At 40.2% G+C, this 21693-nt stretch overlaps 1 protein-coding gene and 2 long non-coding RNA genes across 3 annotated transcripts in view; 1 reads left to right on the top strand and 2 right to left on the bottom strand.

The window, feature by feature from the left end:
* Positions 1–14694, top strand: part of KLF13 (Kruppel like factor 13) — a 34447-nt gene extending 19753 nt beyond the window's left edge. Inside the window, exon 2 of the mRNA XM_010390789.3 lies at positions 8915–14694. Coding sequence (XP_010389091.1) covers positions 8915–9207 — 293 coding nt within the window. The 3' untranslated portion in view covers positions 9208–14694. The remainder of the gene's footprint in view (positions 1–8914) is intronic.
* On the bottom strand, positions 8717–9511 carry LOC109143418. The gene is made up of 2 exons (XR_002043559.1): positions 9426–9511; positions 8717–8945 (listed from the first exon to the last, which is right to left on the bottom strand). It is a non-coding gene; the product is annotated as an uncharacterized LOC109143418 (long non-coding RNA).
* Positions 10397–16465, bottom strand: LOC120410524. Its single transcript, XR_005602727.1, has 3 exons — positions 16227–16465; positions 15428–15520; positions 10397–10482 (listed from the first exon to the last, which is right to left on the bottom strand). It is a non-coding gene; the product is annotated as an uncharacterized LOC120410524 (long non-coding RNA).
* Positions 16466–21693: the final 5228 nt, after the last annotated feature.

Genomic DNA, 21693 nt, shown 5'->3' on the forward strand with positions numbered 1-21693 from the left:
GACATTACGTGTCTCTGTTCCCTCACTCCCCCTTTCTCAGCCTTCACTTTCAGAGTTGCCTTTCTGCTGGCTTTTCTGTTCCATCGAGTCATCAGATACACACATTCGTACCTAAGTGATGAGTGGACGACCAGGTTAATTAATTATTCAGAAAGTTATGGAAGTGCCTTTGGTCCAATGCGTTATTCAGCTAATTCAGCTTCTTTGCTGAAGTAGCTTTAAATACTCCAGTTACTTCTAGAGAGAATGATTTCAAAGATTTGTGTCTATATATCTAGGCCCCATAATAAAAGGAAGGAATCTTGAATGCTAAACTCACCTTAGTGATTTTGTCTCTGGTTGTGTTTCAAAAGAAAAACTCTTTAACATATTTAACACACCCACACCCACACATCTACCCACTGACCACAGCTGTGTTTTGGTGTAGTCTGTATAATTGACTTCAGAGCTTCACAAACCTCTTGCCTAGTGTAGCTGATTTTTGTAGTTTCAAAGGAGAAAGGAACACACAAGACAGGGAGGAGCTGTGTAAGGAGGAGTTAAAGCATGAACTCTTCTGAAACCGGGAAGTGACAAACTGCACAGGGGAAAGCCCAATATTGGCTTTGACAAGCATTATGTATCCTAGTACCAAGGGTGCAGTAAAACAAGTAGCTTCTCAGTGCTCAAGTCTACAGATGTGGAAATCCTGAAGGGATTTTAATGGCTTTTTTATCATCTTCAACTGATGGGAAAGAATTTTATTACTCAGTTGCCCAGCAGGATTACCTGTGTTTTGGAGTACTCTCTAGCAGAGAGGAGCAGCAGTGTGAACATAGCTAGAGAGAAGAAAATCAAACAAAATTAACTATGTATCTATGGAATTATAACCTAACTATACCAGAGCAGAGAAGATCATAAAAATACCCGTTTAGAAAATATGCGTGGTCTTTCTAGCATGGGCTTCAGGTTTGGTTGTTTCTTTGCCATGGCAGTGCATAGTATGTTAGTGCATCTTTGTGCTCTTTGAAGGGACAACTCAAAACAGTCACAATGTTTTGAAGGGCTGCATCACTTTACCACCAGTTTGCAAAATGACTCCAGAGGACAAAAGTACGAGGAAGTGAAAAGCAGCTTAGCATAACTCCGGAAAATGTTTCTTGTACTTAATGTGCTGTAGGGAATCACCCAAGGGTCTTTGGTCATACTGCAATGCCACAAAGCATATTCTCAGTCACATTTTCCGCATAGATCTAAAATCTATTTCAAGATTTCTTTATGAAGTGGAGGATAGACTTGGTTGTCTTTGGAATTCCCTTGTGCTTATAAACACAGGGAGTTTAGTGGAAGTTGAAATCACAAATGAAATTGTTCCCTTTGAAGATCAGATCTCCAGTTAGTCACTTAATAAAAATGTCAGGCATTTAATCGTCATGGATAAAAAGCTGCCAATAAATGTTAATGAAGAATATTAAAAATTTTGATTTCTTTGCTAGCAATAAGTATAGAAACTCCATTTTTTGGTGAACAGTTTTTCACTGACAAGTAGTCAGAAGATTGTTTAGACTGATTTATTTCAGAAAAATGGTGTTAGTGTGTTTAATTTACTCATTTCAGATTAACATCTTCATTGTCTTGAAAACTGTCCCCAAAGCTAAAGGAATTTAAATAGTGTTACAACCAACCATATCAAAAGAAGTAAAACATTTTTGTCAACTAAAATTAAAATTATTATGGGTTTCTTTGTTTGCTGAATTCTTCTGCAATTCAATGGGTTTTTTTAAGTTTTCAGTTGAGCAGGAAAAAAGGTATCCACGTAGTTCTAGCCTTTCTTTCCCTTTTCCATTCAAAACCTTAGCAAAGGATATAGCAATATTTCTTTTTATTAAATTCATGGCCATTTCATTTTAAAGCCAATTTGCTGTAAGATTTATTTTCCAGATCCTGGAACATAACTTCTAGCTACTTACTGGTTGTTTGAGTGAAATGGTCTGGAACTATGTTTCAGCTGGGAGTGGAACACAGAGCTTAATTTACTGAACACACAGTGGTGTGCAGCAGAGATGAAGCAGGAACTAAACAGGAGTCAATCAGGAGTTAAAATGGCAGGCAGAAAATGACTTGGTAGAGCTAGCAGGTTCAAATTTCAGATTCTTAATTCACTGTGCAAAAATGCAGGATAAAAAACATTTAAAAAATGCTAAGCTATGGATATCAGAGCAGTTCAACTTGGGCAACCCTGTTTTAAAAGAGATTCAGTAAAGCCTAAAACAATCTAACATATGGAACGCGTATTTTAGACAATAGAAAGATTATGTGGTGGAGGGTCCTGGGGGAAAAAAAAAAGATGGAATAGGCTTGAACGATTCTGCTTTGACAAAAGCGAAGCAAATGTGGCTGATAAAAATACAGTTAAGTAGTTAAAATTATTATAAATGGAGTTTTAAGACATTATTGAACAGGTTTGAAGTAAAAGCCCAGAATATAACTGATCGAATGCAAGCTGTTAAAAAAAAAAAATTGCTTCCATTTTGGGGAAAGTAAGTGTTAATATATTTAAGAGGACCAGATATCTGCATGGAACATACCAAATGAACTATTTTGGTTCTCAGACAGACCTGTCTGTGGTTAAGGCTAGGGAAGGAATTTTTCACTACTTATATTTCTCTGGCATTGTAGCTGTTATCATTATAGTATCTGACCGTGTGTGCTCGTCATTTGCTATTTGAGTTGTTCTAGTTACTGTGGTTGTAACAGATAAATCCCAGAGTGTAATCTGTGCTCCCAGATGGAGTAATACAAACACTTCCACAGCAAACAGTAACACACACTGACTTCATATGTAAACTTGCCACTTGGAAATTCCCCTTGCAAGAAACATTCATGCATGTCTAAATAACTCAATGAAAATGTTAAGGTACAGAAAATAAACCAAGGATTTCAATAATGGATGCTATGGTAGCTGTCGCAGCTCCTACTCAGTAGTAGTTTCCTATGCACACAGGAAACATAATATCCAGTAATTTATGAATATAATGACTGGATTTGTTAAGGTCAAAATAAAGATACGCACACTTTAAAGTGAATGAACTTTGTTAGATGCCTGGGTTTGTGCCTGCTGGAATTCTGAGAACTCCAGTTCCAAAAAAAAAGTCACATGACAAATAATGGAATTAGCAGGAATTTGCATGCTTCTGTCTGCAGGTCCTAGTGCAACCGAGCTGCTGTTGCTGTGTGTCCTAGGGGCATGGGGGACTGTTATGTGCCAGTGTCCAGTAACATGGGAACTCTAACTGGAGCTTTTCTTGGATTTGGACATTCATATCACACTCCCACACTGGGTTTCCAGGGTCTAGCAACAGTCTAATTTCACCCTGTAACTTTTCTTTTCACTGAGAACATTACTAAAACATCCTCATTTCCTGGAACTAGTGAAACTTAATATTGCTGAATTTGCTACGTCTGTTAGATGTGGGTGAAGGTGGCCGAGATACTCCAAAGCTGTTGGACAGACACAAAAGCAGATGCAAAAAACCCAATCGCATTTGGCTTATTTGGTTATGAAATATCACCCCCAAAATCATTAATTTAAAATAAAGTGGTTTAGTTTTATAGGAATTTGAAATTGTGAGGCTTTGGAATTTTTTTATCCCTTTTATCCCATTTGCCTAACATCAAGGTATTATTCTCTCTTGCACTGAGATTATGGATTTGTTATTTGACCATGCAAAAGGGCTTTTTTATAAACAAGAGAATATCAGAAATCAAAATATTCATAAATACATATCAGTACTATTGAGGGATGACCTCTCCTCTCCTCTTTTTTTTTTTTTTAAGTAACAGCCCAGTCTCAAGAACATAGTCTGCTTGGCTGAATGTTTTTCCCAGGACAAGCATTTCCTCTCCTGGAGGAAGGCCTCTTCAGTCACATCTCTATTTAACGGTCTGCCCCTCATCCTCCCCACCCAGCCTGCTGATGTGTGTTTCCAAGTATACTCTTAATTATGTATATGAAAATGTAGAAATGTAAGAATAGCACATGGTGGCATGTTCAGGCTTCTGTCTGTTTTTATAACAACATTCAATCCTGTTCTGAGAAGCAGCAAAACAGATTACAGATCACACAAAATTGTTTCTGATTTTCTGTTTCTGGTTTTGCAGGCACTTGTGGAATTCCCAGGATACAAATTTCTTTGTTACTGCATGGCCTTGAGATTTGCTTGAAGATGCTAACATAATGTGAAGAGCTATTACATGAGTTAAATTGAAAAAAATAGCCCCCAGTATGTGGTTTGACTTGATAATACTCTAATCTGTAGGTCACTGGATGTGACACTTCAAATTGTTCACATACAATTGCCTAATCTTTGCATTTTAAGTTGGAAAATGGTTAGGTTCACAGTTGTCTTAAACTGTCTGGGCATTTCAGTCATTAGTAGGTTATTTTTAAAATATGCTTAGGCCTACACAGTACTTGCTATCTTTTTTTAATTGATATTCAGATGCTGGATGTCAGACAGATGAATTGGTGAAGCAGGAAGCAGATTATTCCAGGGTATGTACAGGAATCTCACTGTATAGGAAAAGAGTCCTATGTGCACTAAAAAGATTGTGCAAATCAAGCTCAGTAGACCTCCTATCTGGTACCACCATCTCTGTAGTTTCTGTTTCCCATAACTACATACAGTTGCCTCACTATATAATGATTGACAAATACAGAGTAATACAAAGGACCCTTATGTAATATCATAAGAACAGGCTGGCTCTAGTTGCTTCTGAACCCTTTCCAGCAAGAGAGGATAGAGGTGCATTTTTTAAATGCTGTTTCTATGGCCCAGGCAGCTCTGAGTTTCCTTCGGCAGGCTGCTCTGCCAGACAATATGAGCAGCAAGGCCTGTGCCCCTGAAAGGAATTCAGAACTTGGTGCACCTGCAGAGCTCACGTACTTTCACTTGGTGAGCACTGCAAGTTTCTTAATGTGGCTTTACACTATCTGCTTTTTGACAGGGTGGAGTTCAGGAAAAAGCCAAAAATGTTCTTGATCGTATGATTTTCAGTTGAGATCAGCTGAATCTAATTCTCAAATGTAATGTTTTTCCATCAGTTTGTGTAACTCTAACACAAGTTATGTGATGTCATGTGCCTTGGCAAAGGAGCTAGAAAGGTTACCATTTAGGAGGATTTAGAACATGGATATCCAAACCTATTTAAAATTGTGAAAAAATAATTGAAGTATTCCTTATCTTTTAAAGGCATCTCTTGCCTGCCTCTCCAAAGATAAAGAATATGGAGTTGCTTTTTCATGAATTTATTTTCAAGCATCTTTATCTTTTGGAGACTTAGGACTCTTTGAGACATGTTAGTAAGGCTCATAATGCACAAAGATACTGCTGCTACCAAGGCACAGCATTAAGACTCTCAGTATACACATTCACATGCTTGATGTGTTTCCTGCCATATCTAACATACTTGAAAACACTTCTACAATTATCTGTAAGATCACATTCTGCACTCAGTGTATAAAGGTAAAATTCTGACTTCAGCATTGCCTAAAACGGGCTAAAAGAATCCTTATTGTGTTGTTTTACAGCCATTTTAACAGTGAAAGCTCTCTGTTCAGAGCAACATGTCCATGGGTTACTGCTTATGCAGGACTGTTGTACTGTGGCTGCATGTTCCCTAATGAGATTAGGCAATCAATTCATATAATCTCTCATTCTGTTGATTGCTTTACTGCTGGTAAAAGGACATTTATATAACTTACCTGCACAGAAAACCACATCCCTTTTGTTTGAGAGATGAGAATGATGACAGACTGTGAATTTCCATGTGTGGTTTTGGAGCAGCAGCTGGGTCTTGCCTTAATTAATACCCTGCAGCAACTTTGTTCCAGACTGTGTACTAATTTTTTATGAACAATAATGACTCTTATGTCTTCACACAAGGCATCCAGCATTTCTTCACAATACAGTTTCTCTTTGAGGAGGAATTGCTAAACCTCAACAAAGCTGGGAAGTACTCTAGAGAGCTATTACCACTACTAGAGAGTGATGCCAGCTGTCAGTGGAAAATCACTTGGCCAAGAAACTTAAAGACAAGTACCAAGAAGATGCAAAAGACGAGAGAGGACTGAGGGGGAAAATAGTCCCTAGGAAGGAGAAGGACAGGGATGGTAGAAATATAGTGGAAGAAGTACCACATTTTTTGGCTCAGCACCCAAATCCTCACCACCATCATTAACATCAAATCAGACAGGTGAGTGGGAACCTGAATGTTCTCATCCAGATCTGATGTGCAGTGAGGAGAAGGACAGATAAGTTGTGCAATCCCTTCATCACCTGCTAGTGCTGGATAACACTGATGTTACACAATCCTGCTTCAGAACCACCTCTCTTGTTAGGAACTGGAATGTTGTGCCTACTGCTGGCTGCCAAATGATAGAACCATGGACAGGAGCAGCTGGTGCCATTAAATGAATCAGCACAAAAGGTACCATTTTGTCTGTGCTTCATGGTAGTGTCAACAACAGAAGCAAAACATTGCACGAAAACTTTGGCCTTCCTTGTCTGAAAGCACTCGTTTCATGGGACAGTTCTTCAAGTGGAGTACATTTGCTGATACCATTTGTAGTGAAAAAAAACACAGATAAATTAACTCAGGCAATAGAAACATCCAAAGGCCACTATCTTACTAAAAACTGATGCCATAGCTCAGGGATGAGGAGCTCTGATTCTGCAGGCCAGATGTACCCCTCAGACAATGTCTTACTGCCCTTCTTCCCAAGGGTACCAAAGTCCTCTTAGATGTACGTCTGTAGTATGACCAAAACATAGGGAGAAGACCAGTGAATGTGGTCACCCAACAGGGGTGTCACACCACAGGCATGTCCCACCACAGGCAGGAACATATCTAAGAGCACATGCCTGGATACATGACAAACAGCCAAAACACATTTGTTTCTCATTTCTAGCAGCAGATGGAGAGTTCAGTCCCTGACAGTTTACAGGCAGGGTAAGACTAAGGAGGACATTGAATAGATTTTCATGGGTTATTTTAAGCAACAGACTGTATCCTTTAAATCCAGTTGGTTGTGGTTTTATTCTTAAATTCATTTGTGGAACCCTGAATGTTTTAGGCTTTAGGTCAGGGGAAGCCACCTGAAAGCAGTTCTGTTCATCTTTGCTGCCTTTTGCCAGTCCCTAGGAGGGGGTGGTCATGGTTCTCCATACTACAATCTCTGTGTGCGCTGCACAGATACAACCACTGCACTATCCATTGTGGTTGTAGGTGTAGTGAAATCCACCAAATGTGCTTGCGAACAATTGATTCTAATGAGCCTTGGTCTTTTCTCCTAAATAATCAAGGAAACATCAGGGACACTTGCTTTCTCCAGATTCTTGAACAAAATCCTATTTAAAAAAGACTTGCTTGTCTGTTCATTGAAACACATGAACAGAGAGAAAAGGAACCTATACAACTATCTTTCTGAGCAGGAGCTTCCTAAGCAGATTCTGAAGATAAATGTTATTGCCAAATCTGTGAATTTAAAGCAGATTGCTGGCTGCTTAGATTGAAGACTTGCTGGGGTCAATTTTGCTCTCAGACAGTTTTAATTAAGGTGCATCGAATTTCTCCAGGAGGCTAACTTCTTTCTGCATTTCCTATTTAGTGTACTGTGGAGAGAACTTTCATTTCTTATTTTGGCCCTGAATTTATATAGCTCTCTGGGCCTCTTGAACAGGCTATTCAGAATTAGAAACATTAGGATTAGTGCAAGTAGGAAGTTATTAAAATTACAACTTTAAAAAAAAAGCTAAGTCTATGTATTCACAAAAGAGTAAGATGTTCTCAATTAATAAAAATCAGAGGATATGTGATGTTCAGACTCAGTGACAGTAAGAACCAAACCAATATGCAGAAGTAGTAGACAGCAAATTTCATGATTGAACGTTTTCATTTTTATCAAATGGAGAAACCAAGGATGGGAGCAGATAATATGAGGTGCCCAAGCTATGCAGCACGTCAGTGATGAAGCTGGGAATATATTCCAGATACCCATCTACCCAACAAGGCTACTTCTGTCTGCAGCCTGTGCACAGCTTCCCAGGCTGCACATCTACCACAGTGCCCAAGTGCAGACCTCCAGCACAGCCCTAAGGACAGCACCAGACGTCTGTCCCATGTCTGAGATCTGTTCAGAACTGCACCAGGTCACCAGATCACTGTTTCTGTGAGCTCACTGCTCATGGCTCCAAGCTTAAGTGTCACAGCTCATGGGGTTTATGTTAGCTATTCAAAAAAGGCTGGTACCTTCAAGGTGACACCTGTCCCCAGCTGGAATACAGCGCTCCCTGCCTCACTTCAGAATGAGACCTAAGGCAGTGAACAAGAGAAACTGTAGTAGTTCGTAGCAAGTGCAGTAAACACAGGCTCAGCTGTGGAGAATACAAGGTGAGAGCCTCACATCCAGTGCCTCAAAATTGCTGGTTTGCATTTTTACCGTAACTTTTTAAATAGCTGAAGAGGAAGACTTCATCACACCTTCTGAACTTCAGCACTGAGTCAGACACATAGGGAGAGGTTGGAGGAATAAGTGAATACACTATAAAACTCAGTACAGATATTATTAAGTCACAAAGTTCAACAGACCACAAGAAATAAAAGATGTGATATCCATGAAAGGATCAGGAGCCCAGCATCCCTGAAGACCCAGTTATCAAATAAGATACATTACTAGTTTGACTGACAATATTTTTTAATGGAATACTACAGCAGCCTCCTCTCTGGCAGAGGGTAACACACCTTCTCCATCCAGTTAGTGCCAAGTGGCATCCACCCGGCTTCCAACCTTTTAGTTCTATCTTCTGCACACAAAAGAATAGCCCATGGAAGACGCTGCTCTCCCTTCTAACCGTGCCGTGTTTGCTCCCTGCAGGTGAGCGGCCTTTCGAATGCAACTGGCAGGGCTGTAATAAGAAGTTTGCTCGCTCGGATGAGCTGGCCCGGCACTACCGCACTCACACCGGAGAGAAGAAGTTCAGCTGCCCCCTGTGTGAGAAACGCTTCATGCGCAGCGACCACCTGACCAAGCACGCCCGGCGCCACGCCAACTTCCACCCCAGCATGCTCAAGAGGAGGAGCGGCAGCAGCTCCCGGACAGGCTCTGTCAGTGACTACAGCCGCTCGGACGCCTCGAGCCCCACGATCAGCCCCGCCAGCTCCCCATAGACTACCTGCACTGGATGTCAGCACTTTGCCTCTAATGCCTAACGTGGAGTTTTGTTTGTGTTGCACACATTTAAAAACTCTGTTGCTTCCCCTCCTTCAGTTCCCACCCTCTTTTTTAAAAATCAGTAAATAGGTGCCTCCCACTGCAATTTTTAGTCAGATTTTCTTTACCCAACCACACAAGTGGCTATTCTAACCTCATGGACAGACAGACTTACATGTTACACTTAGTGACTCCTGCTGTCTCAATATTTCATATATTTTGCAAACATTTTTGGATCCTCTTCATTATTCTTTTTAAGAAAATGAAAAAAATCTAAAAAAAAAAAAGGAAAAAAATCCGCTTAATTCACCTCAGGTGTCGAAGTAGTTTCTAAAACCGGATTGCACAATATGAGCATACATACACTTAAAAATCAACTGTGTTGGATTTGTGTCCCACTTCTCCTTTCTCAGGGATGGATATTTATGTTACACAATAATTACAATGAAGACACACCCTAACCACAGCCTTAGTCTGTAAATATAATTGCACTCAGAAGCTTTTTGTTAGGTTCTTTCACACACTGGGGAAAAAAATAAAAAGCAAGCAAACAATACAGAAACCGACCCAATACTGGAATGTAGTACTGGACTCTTCCATTGTTTATTTTCCTGATTATACACCTATGTTGGGGAGTGTCCAAACAGGAGTCTTGTCTTTCTTCAAGCTGCCCTGTGCTTACGGTAGCAAGCTGTCTTCTCACTTCATGCTGAAGATGCTCCAAAACCAACTTCCTACTGCAAAAATCTCTGTGAGGTTGATAAACTTGTTTGTTGGTTTGTTTCACGCTAGATAATATTCTGAGAAAAAAATTTCCACAAGATGCCTTAAATAAGTAACCTAAATCGCAAAGAAACAAATTTACACTGGGTAACATTTTATTGCAAGGTGGCCTGGAATCTTGGAGACATTATGTTGTCACTCTCTCCAAGTTGTTAAGTTGTCTGCACTGCCTGTTCAGTATGGGACCAACAGAATATTCAGATCAAACCACACTGACTTGAACAATTTCCTTTATATCTTCCTCCTTTGTTTTCTTCTTGGTTTTTTTTAATGAACTATGGAAATAGCATTACTGAACCAATGCCCACCAAAACTGTTATCAAGGTACTTACCTGCTGAAGAGCTGTATCTTAGAAAGAAAAATTGGCTAAGACATAGTTTCTGTATTCTGTTGCATCAGAATTGTGGTTGTGGATAAAAGGAAGTGAAAATCATAAGGTATCTTCTGACTGGAAAAATAAAATATGCATTTTTAAGTTCAAAATAAAATTACATTATAGCTCAGCACTACTTCAAGTTTCTCAAAAATACACATACCAGCATAAAGCAAGGTGCTCTTATTTCTGAATAACTGCTTAATAACAGAAAGGGAATATTGGCTAGTTTTCAGTAACTTTCAAATATTTAACACTAGATAGAGCACAAAGAGGTAGATTTTTATGTTTTATATGGTAGAAAATATAGTAAAAAACCAGGAGCATTGTGATGTACTGAAAACCTCACTGGCAGCAAATACACTTTCCTTGATTTGTATGGGACTGGTGGTGCATATTATAAATTCAGGTCCTTTTGATTCTGGAATTTTGGGATGTTTGCTGTTTTTACTGTAGGGTATAAATGCAGTTAAGTGTAGCATGTGAAAAGAAACTCTCTGCGCCAGACCTGTCATTTGATATTAAGTGAATGCCTCCAGATTCCCAGTGAACCTGTATCTTACTTGCTGCTTTGCATTGATCCAATTTTGCAAGGTTTTATTGTACTGTATGTTAACTGTGAGAAGCTAATATAGATTTCCAAGTAGTTTCATAGGTACTTCTATAATATACATTTTCCTAATACTACACATTATATTAGTTGTATAGAGAAATACTCTAAGTATTTATACAACTATACAACTGTAAATCTAAACAAGTGCAGATGTTTCAGTATTTTTTTCCTGTTCATTTGCTTCAGATTTCACCTCTGTTAATTTCCCCCTATGAATTGGAAGTTGTGCGAGGCACAATTCTACTGTTTCATTTCACAGAAAATAAAAGAACATTGTAAGGGTTTTTTGCAAGATGACAAATAGAGTAAATGTGATGAGTTGCCCAACCTCTGTAGTTAGGGGAAAACCAGATCTGTTGGCCTCAACAGATATCCTCTTCTCTTTTTTTTTTTTTTTTTTAAATCTCATCTACTGAGATACACAATTTTAACAACTTGATAGAATTCAGGTGACAGGAATTCACATTCCAATCATTCCTGTGACTGCTAAAAGTGCTCTTGTGCTGTAGTTAGTAGAGAGGCATTTCAGATATCTAGCTCAAGGAATTCTACAGGTCAGCTGTGTCTTGTGGACATACTTCAAAACAAGTCAAACGCTTTTCTCATTGTCATTATACCTTAAGAGACATATATGGAGGAAAGGGGGAACAACCAAAATCAAAAGGAACACTAAGTATTGGCAAACATTTTAGGCTACACGTTCCAAATTCATTTTGTTGTAAAACCACCTTTTCCAACAAGAGCATCATTTAATCTTCAGGAAAGGAGGAACCACTCCAGTCCATTTACTTAGGACTTAACAATTAAGCATGAATCAGTTTATACATTACAAACAAGTTGTTTTACTAGCCTGGAGAAGGAGTATTTGCACCAAGTTTTGTTAGTACTGTGATTATAGGATATAAAGGTTATGGGACAACGTATTCTGAGGGACACAGAACTATGTAATCTTTAGTTCAAACAGTGAACTAACATTTTACTTGTATTCTTCATAGATATTACTAGTAATTCTCCAAGTTTAAGCAGGAAAAAATAAATTGGTTCAAAGTCAAATTTCCAGTTCAGTCAGTTCATTTAATGAGAACACCATGGGACTGTATATAGCCAACATAATGACACTTTCAGGAAATTCTCTGAAATTGGTCATTAAAACTTTTGTTTCTACATCTTAGCTGTAAATACCTCAGCATGTATTAGGCTGACAGTCAAGTTACTGTGTTTTAAAATCCCAGCTAGAGTTTCAAATATCTCCATTAAAAGTTTATTACATTATAGGTTTAGGATAAAATTATAGACTCCAAACCACTAGTATTTTCCAAAACTGAATGTGAGCAAGAACTTCTCTTAATATTTTCATATGAAAAAAGAGTGTTTGGGGTTTTCTGGCATCTGCTAGAAATGTCTAATGATCAGCGAGGTCATTAGACTCCATTCTCATGATGGTTCCTCCTGAGTTTTGCAGATATAAGAAGTCAGAACAGCTCAAATTATGTTTTGAAATCTGTGTGCTTATCCAAACTAACCTCAGATTTTTACCCTTCTGTTGTTTCACCCAGCAGTGTAATCTAAAACAGCCTCCTGGCACAGCAACAAACATGTCACACTCAGGAAATACTGCTCTGGCAAGGTGCAGGTTTCTCCATCTGGAGGAGTGTGCATCTCTCCTGCCTCCTTCTATCCCCATGCAATCTGTTGAGGTGTTCTTACAAAATATAACCATGATTTTTTTTTTTTTTTTTCATTTCAGACTATAGCAACAGCTTTATTATTATTAAGAAAGCCCTGAAAGTTTGTTTTTCTCCAGCCATGATTCCTACTTCCTCTCTAAGTGTTGAGCTGAACTGCCTTGCTATAGGAAATAGGTGCAAGTGAAAATCATCACCTTGCTACCACTGCTCAGCTGAAACTAAAAATGCTCTTAGAAACTTATACGCCCCTTCCATTAACCTCATCCTGTGCAAAGGCCTAATGGCAACATGAATTCAGTTTTCATCCTGCTTGTTAGAAAGCAGTCGTAAATTCCTGGCAGCTAGATTTTGTGAGAATTTTTTGTATCTGCAAATTAATTGTTCCTTGCTTTTATAATACATGCATAGTATCTGTTTACGTAACTGCAAAGGTATATATTTATGACAAGTCATCAGAAGCCTCTGTTCGGTGGTAACACCTAATTCCTGTATGTATCCCACCCTCTTTACTGCATTAACCCTTGCCATAAGTTGTAGCTACGAGAGCCTCTCTATACCTTTAAACCTCATTACCCTGTGCCCAGACGTTCAGCACTCTCCTTGTCTCATGCAGCCAGGCATTAAAGGCTGTGTGAGGAGCATACCAGTTTCACAACTGCTCTTCTCCACTGCTTTGAGTTACATAATTTTACTTTATGAAGTGCAGTGTTGTTTTTGCCTTTTCATTGCCATTAGATTTACTAGTTCATCAGGTCATGCCTACAAACTAACTTTCAGGTGCTCTTTTACTCTATCACACCATCTGTTTGTGCATTGGGTGCTAACATCTAGTCTATGTCAGTGAATGGTATGATGAACATCTGTGTTTGTAACTCTCGGGGATATGAGCTATAGCCTTAGGCAGAAGAAAATATCCAAATTATACCTGTTTATCCCATAAGCCAGAATATAAAATGCAAAAGCCCATCCATTGGTATAGGTTTTTATAAATATATATATTTATATATATGGATTTATATAAGCATATGCACATATATATAAAAATACATATATATGTGTATATTGTATAGTGTATGTGTGTATACATAAATACACAGCAGTGTGTCTGTACTACACGCTGAATAATGAAGGGATGTCTACAGAGCAAAAATAGGTATCCATTTCATTATAACTAGTGCTGGACCTGAACCAAATTCCTAGATCCAAATGCCATTGCATTTGGAACTTTAGAACCTGTTGGAGATTTGTGGTTGAGTTTCATCTCTGGTTACAGGTGCATTTACTTGTGTATATTGTCCATTTGGGGGACACGTGTGTGCATGCACATGTGCTTTTCCAGCACTGAGTGGGGGACAAAGGACATGTGTGCCAGGGAGTGTGCATGTGTTCACAGCTAAACTTCCAGCTTTGGTGAACTGTAAAGCTGCCAGCGTCATCCTCACTTGTACAGGTTTATCAGCAGCACATGAAAGCTTCCGTGACTCACTTTTCAACTCTTTAAATCACTACATTGAAGTATTACAGTTGTACAGTTATATGTTCATCTATTCTTGCTCTGCTGTAACTTTTTATGTATTTTGCATTGCATAGATTATATATTGTGATAATGTCCTATGCAACAACTATAAAAGGAAAAAATGGAAAAAGGAAGAAAATTAAGAACTGTAAAATATTGTCTTAACTTGTATGCATGGTTAGTGAGGTTTACATTTTCCAAAATAAAACTTATAACTATGAAATATTGGTTTTCTCTTAATTTCCTTCTCTATTTATCACCTAAAAAGCATCAATTGTTAATATTTCTGCTGTTCATTTGAGACTTGATACCTTGTTTGGTGTCTTTATTTAAATTTCACCCAGTGCTATTGTTTAAAATTGTATTTCTTTTAACCATTGAGAGAGAGTTTTTGTGATGTTCGTTTTGTATTCTTCCGTGCTTTGTCTGGTATTTTGTAGTTACATAGTGAAATTCCTTTCTCAAAGGTTGTATATATTGCATTTTTCTTTACAAGATGGTTATGGGATTAATACGTGTGACTTAAAGTTCAGAGAGTCAGCTGTCCTTTCTTTCAAAGCCCAGTTCTTTGCGAATTTCTGGTGTCAACTCTGCAGGTGGCAATACCAAGTCAAAACAGTAGCAATGTAATCTCACAGCATCCTGAAATGTTCTGTCCTAATTTTAAAGATGAGAAAATTGAAACACAAATTTGAGCCACTTTCTCAAAACATAAGGCATTGGCAGATGTGAAGGAATGAATCTGAAGTTTCTTGAAAATACAGGTTACACAATACTTTTAGGCACTGTTTGTTATAATAGCCTCTAAAGAGTAGCATTCTGGAAGTCTTCCTACAATGAAACATCCACCTTGTGTTTGCTAACAGAAGAGCAGTCAAATATTGTTTTCTAAACTTGCTAGAAGGATGAAAAGGGAAGCAATTCTTTCCAAAGGAATATCCCTTTTCAGTTTAAGTACGGAGTTGCTGCCTTGATACAGTAATGTAACATGCCTTCCCACCCAGGCACCCACACTCTGAAATGTGTATGTTAACACATTCTCTCCTGCTTCTCCTCTCCAGTTCCTAAATGCAAAGGTTTCTGTCTTGCCTGTGACTCAGCATTTGTCATGAAACGTTCATAGACTTGGCAGTAGTCCAGTAATTCAGAAGAGAAGGAAGAATAATGCTAGAATTAGGGTGGGATTTTCGTATTTCCATTTACCTGTGTATCATTTCTGCTTCAAAGTAATCCACCTTAAGATTCATTGCGCTGGCTTTTCAAGGAACCACACCCATGGCATGCTTTGCTAGCTGACTGCAAGAGATTAAAGCAACATAAATATAAATACACAGTCAATAGAAAGAAATAGAAAAGTGAGAGAAGATGAAGACTGAAATAGAAATGAGGTGAGGACAATCAGACAAGTGTTTGTAGCAGCTGACTAGAAAGGCTTGTACAGCACCAGAATGCACATGGGGCTTCCTACAGAATTTCAGAGCAAGCAAGCAAGGCAGCACCTCCCAAGATGAGCAGAAACTGCAGCATGTTTTCCAAGAGCAGCAGAGGAGGGACCTAAGTCAAGCAATAGTTGAAGCAGGCAAGCACATGTTTTTAGCCAGCTACAGTGCATTGCTGGCACAGCTAAGAGGATAAAGAGAAAGGGAGGAATTATAATAGACACCTCAATGCATGCAGCAGAAAAGGGATGCAGTCTGGATGCCCAGATATGTGAGCAGCAAGGGGGGAAGAGAGAAGCATGACTGAACATAGGCTTTGGGGCAGATTTGTGCTTTGGGCAACTTGGAAAACAAGATTATGTTAAACAAGTCATCAAAGAAACAAGAGAAGAAAAGAGACACGAGGAAACCTGAGGGGAGTTATAGGCAAGAGCAGGCCCCAAAGGTCTGCTAACAAAACCAAACCATGGAGCTTAGTAATAGCTCCACCTCACTAAGAGAAAACAGCCCAAGTATAATTGCTACTTCATCATAATTGTAAATAAAGGATCAGCCTGTCCTACCTGGTTGGCACTGGCAGGAGTTAGATTTAATATTTGGTTCCCACTTGGCTGAAACAAATATTCAATCAAAAAAGAGGGGTTGGCACCAGGGGCTGCTGGACTAAGGGAGGCTCCAGGATCCTCTTGCTGCCAGGTTTCTAATGAGCTGATATTTCTTCTGCGTCACTGGATGATTGTGCCTGGCTGAGCACAGCACAGCAGGTCTGGGCCTGCAGCACTAGGACTTACATGGAATAATCCAAAGGGTCCCAAAGGTTCGTAGTGCCCAGGCTGGCTTGTTCAGAGCTAACCCAAGTGTTGTCCCCAAGGCATACCAGGTAGGACTGGGACATCTCCCAGAGGGAACGTGTGGTATGCCAAGTTGGGGGATATGAGGACACCATTGAGAAAAAAGGCCCAGCTGAAGGACAAGAGAGATGGTGCTGGTTAGAGACTTTCATGTATGTGGCAGCATGAAAAGGAAGATGAGATGAGACCATGTGAGGAACAGATGAGAGGTGCAATAAATGAGAAAGGTAAGTTAAAGAGGGGGAAGATAAGTATAGAAAAATAAGGAAGGAGTATACGGTAGGGAAGTTTGACGTAATTTTCTAGAGACAAAAGGAAAGGCCTAAGGTCCAAAATCCAAACAGGATTCTAGAGGAAGGAGTAAGGTACCTCATGTGGTAGCAATTCCAGCAAACAGAAGGTGAGGCGTGTCAGTGTGTGATAAACAGAGCTGTGTGTCTTTAAGAGACTAATGTTTGTGTTTTCCCATGCTCTCTTGTTGTGCAAATAACTTTCTGAGTCACTTCTCTGATCCTGGAGACAAATTGAACAGACACAAAACATAACAAAACACAATAGCAACGGGAAGAGAGAAATTCCTCCCTCCCCCTTCCACCACACACACATTTTATGTCAGTGATCTGAATGCACTCAAAGCCTCAGAGCGGAAGAGAAGGAAGGCGGAGACTGACAGTGTTGTTCGGTACACACTCTTTGAATCAAGCTTACCTTCTCCACCACTGCATGAACAGTTAAAACATGAAAGCCACACTTCCCTAGTCTGTTACTTTTAAATGTTATCCAGGCTCTTTAGTCAAAAGTCTTAGCTTCCAGATTTTCCGCAGACAGTGAGCTGCAGGAATTTGCTAGCTTTTTTTAAACTTCAAAGCCTTGCACTTCAAAGACCCTACATTTTTTTTTCCTCAAGCCTCATGCCCCACCCTTTGCAAAAAAAAAGTCAGTTTGGGACTCTGGAAATGCCACACTTGGAAGCTCACATACGTCTAAGAATCAACATCACAGCTACAATCTGCCCAGAGGGGAGTAATGAGATGGGCACACCCACAAGTGGCTGGCCCCAAACCCAGGCTGTATCAAGACTTCCTACACCAGAACACAGAATCACCACTCCTCAGAGCCGAGTTTGAGAACCAACTCAAACACTTCGAAATTATCCATGAAGTTGCAAGGCCTTGCAGGTTTGGTTTAACTTCCAAGCTTTTTGTTGACTTTGGAAGTTGTAAAACAAATCCCGAGCTTTCCCCGTCTGGGGTTGCTGTACAAGCTGTGTTTGCAGCCTGCTGGGAGGAACACGATGACTTGACAGGAAGAAGAAAGAAGAAAGTTTTGTGCTGGAATGCCAGTGCCTCCTCTGCTGCCAGCTCACAGGGCCAGCCAAGGGAGAGATACCCATGCTCCCAGGCACAGAAGCTTGGCAGATCCTTCAAAAGAAATGATCTAGTGCACTTTCCTCCCTGCATGAGAGGAGTTGCTCTCAGGAGCTGAGGATTTGAAAGCAGCCACGCACTCCCCAGCTTTTGCAACCTTCCCAAAAGACTGGGTAAGGGATTGCTTCCCCTTAACGTGCCCTCGAAGGCAGCTGTACTGATTAACTGAGTGAGCAAACAAGAGGCAGGCCTGGAAACAGGAACCTGGTGCAGGGTGGGTCTGCACAAACAACAAGACTGGGTGAATAAATCAGGTCTGGCTGTTGGCTTCCCTGCAAGAAACCTTCCATTAAGGCTCTGGATATTTTTGGACCCCACCTGTCTATTTTTAGGAGGGATAATTAATGCTGAAGGAAATAAGGAAAAAAGTCAAGTTTTAAGTCTAGGAATGGAAAATTTGTTATTCTCCACAAAATCACTATGATTAAGGAGATCTAAAAGGGAAGGGTTGTATTTCAGGAATAAAAATATGCTACAAGTCACTGTAAAAATTGCATGTTCATGGTGTTTGCTAAGAGAGGGGAAGCTTTTCAAGGAGACAGCACTTCACTTAACTACTATTAAATAGGAGTAAAGGCGCAGCTGAATGGCCAGCTTTAAATCGCAGCTGTGCTGTGGCTGTGTTTTTAGCTAGGTCTGAGCTGTGCTCAGGCTCCCATTTCTCTCTCTGTGATCAGGCTTTGGGAGAGGCCAGCTGGGACCTGAGAACATGCCCAGGCCTGTGCATGAAGTTACATAGTGAGACAAAAATCACAGCCAAGCTATGTAGCACCCTCACCAGGTCCTTCAAATAATCTGCCTAAAGTACAGGGCCAGAAAAGTGGCTTTATGAACTGAGATAGGAGATCCTTTGAAAAAAACCCCCACCCTATTGGATACAGAAGCTGAAATGTGACAGAAAATGTGTGCAATGCTTTTAAAATTCTGTTATTTTACTGATATCAATGGTTTTTATATCCCTCAGCCTTACAACTTAGGCTTCTACCGGTGTTCATGTTACCATAGAAGAAAAAAGCTTTTCCTAGGTCATCTTCTGTTGGTGTGCTCACATCCCACTGCACTCCAAACAGCAGCTGCTTCAGAGCAGGGCCTCCTTGCTTGCCTGCTCAGCCTCTTCTGCACAGCACCTTGCAATCAACACACACAGGGATGGATGGCATCCTTGCCCTGCTCCAAGGGAAAACACTGGCTCTCTCCTATCCAGTTGCAATTTACATTCAGTGTTACATATACTGTAGGGGTCACCTCAGTCTGGACTGAGCCCAGCTTGTAAATTCCTGACAGCACAGGGAACATTTGTGTGAGACACCTGACACAATTAGAACATGTTGGGGGCAGCGGTCAGGATCTAAAGCTGTACCTTCCTTTGAGGTGCCTCGAAAAAGACTTGCTTTGGGACATATGACACAAAAATTATCTTTAACTTAGGACTGCCTTTCCTGCAAGCACGACTGTGATCTAGGAAGGGCTATTGCTAGGAAAAATCCCTGGGAATTTTTATTCAGTACTATTCCTAATCATACCTTTCCTGCCTGATAAACACTTGCCCTCATGTCTCTGGTTACACAAAACCTCTTTGCAAACATGCTGGATGAGGATCTATTTATTTTTGAGCTCGGGGAGAGTAAATGTCATCTTCCATGAATAGATAGAACAATTGAAAGAATGAGGACATGCTACAGAGTATCTCTACTAATGAACAGTATTTCTAGTTTTAAAAAGGCTTGCACACGTGACAGGGTAATGAGCATTTCAGCTACTTGGTGCTACCTGCATTTTAGTAAGGACTATACAGTAAATGCAATGCTGCTGCATTTATATTCTGTATTTGCTTTCAATTATTTTTGATAATAAAATATGACAACAGTATTGTCCGCAAACCTTAGAAGCCCAGATTCATGAGATGTTTACGCTATAGCTAATGTGCACCTGAGTGCTCTGACAATTTCCTCAAAAAACAAGAGTCACTGTGTGAAGAACAGAAGCCAAAGGCAAAGCAGACTGGCTGCAGTACAGGTTGTATCAGGTATAAAGATCCACAGCCTGTCGTGACTGTGCAGAGCTAAGGCAGAGGCACATCAAACACCTCACAGGCCATCAGACAGCAACAGACTGAATTGCTACCTGGGAAATGAGCTTGGTGAGTTCAGCCAGCTCTCAGGTGACAATGACCAAACAGCAGCCACTGCCATCCACATCTGTGGATACCACACAGGGACACAGACACAGAGCTGACATGAACATGGGTGTTTTCCTCCTTAGCCACATTCTGCTCCACAGAAAAGATCTAGATGCTGTAGGAGAATCAGTGTTGCCTATAAGCACAGCCCTGGCTAAAAGCCATCTTCCTTCTTGGATGTGTCCCACTCTCAACCCCACAAACTCTTTAGTTCAAATGGCAAATTTATAACACACTTGGTAACACATTAACCAGCCTTCTAGAAAGTGTCTGGGTACTGTATTCAAACCCAGCTAGCATCCAGAAGGAAAATTATCAGAACAAGTTATATGTCAGTTTGTTTTTTTACTTACTAATTAAAATGTATTAATAGCTGGGTCCTTCACTAGCCATTGCCATTTGCTCCACCTCCTTCCTCCTCAAACGATCTAAGTTTTTTATCATAATTGGCAGATGAGGTCTGGGTTCTAATGTCACATTTCAAAGAAACTTGACCATACCACGACTTACAGGCTGTTGAATCTTTTGGAAGAGGCGTGGATGCTTGGGTCTGCCATCCTTTCATTCCAGTCACTCCAACAGTTTTCAGCCTTTGCAGGCATCCTGAAGTCCTGTAGAATGAAGAAAGTAAATTCAGCATTGTTCTGGACAGCACTGAGACATATGGCTTTTCTGTTCCGATGGTTCTGTGACCTTCTTGAGCGAACACACTGACTTAACATTTTTCTGTGCAGAAAGACAGTATTTTGCAAGCATCAAATGGGGCACAGCAGAGGGAGGGCAGGAATCCTTTAGGAATTTCTCCAGCTCAGGGAGCTCAGGTAACTGCCTTGGCCTTTGCTTCAGCAAACAGATTTCTCCTACGCTGCAAATAGCTAAACATTTGGGCAAATACTATAGTTACAGGAATAATAATATTTTTGTTCTTTTTTTTTTTGTCTTAGATTCACAGCACTTTTTAGTGCTGAGTTTTGATTAGCTTTTTAGCAGTCCTGTAAACCATTATTATCAGGTCCCACTGTAGCCCTCTAAGTCCTCCTCCTTGAAGAGGCCTTCATCATCCCTCCTAGGAGGCACATGGCTGGCATGTCAGCCACAGCTTCTACTTCCATTTCAGGATCCTTTTGCCCCTCTTAAGTTCTTCACTCAAGCTCTCCCTGGCCTTTTTCCTGCAATTACTGCCCTCAAGGGCAGCCCCTGCAATGCCCTCTCCATTTCCAGTGTGTCCCTGCTCTGGGTAACTGTGATTCAGATGCTTTTCAGCGGTGCAATTCCATTGTCACCATTTCTGATGTACACTGAAATTAGACAAGGGAGAATCAGCCTCTACAACAGGTAAGAGAAACTAAATCTTTCCCACAGGACTTGTACTTGCTCTTGATCTGAGGTTTAGAGCAATGTTAGGCTGCTTGAACTACTTTCGTTTTGTTTCCTCTGAGGTAACAGTTACAAACAGCTTGATTTCAGCAAGTTTCCCAAAACTCCACCAAGTTAGGTGGAGTTTTGGGAAAGGGATTAAATTTTTTATTTAAATGCACTTTATGGCAGCAGCACATAAGGTTGTGCTGAGCCA

This window comes from Corvus cornix, chromosome 10 (genome assembly GCF_000738735.6).
Source record: "Corvus cornix cornix isolate S_Up_H32 chromosome 10, ASM73873v5, whole genome shotgun sequence".
Classification (NCBI taxonomy): Eukaryota; Metazoa; Chordata; class Aves; order Passeriformes; family Corvidae; genus Corvus; species Corvus cornix.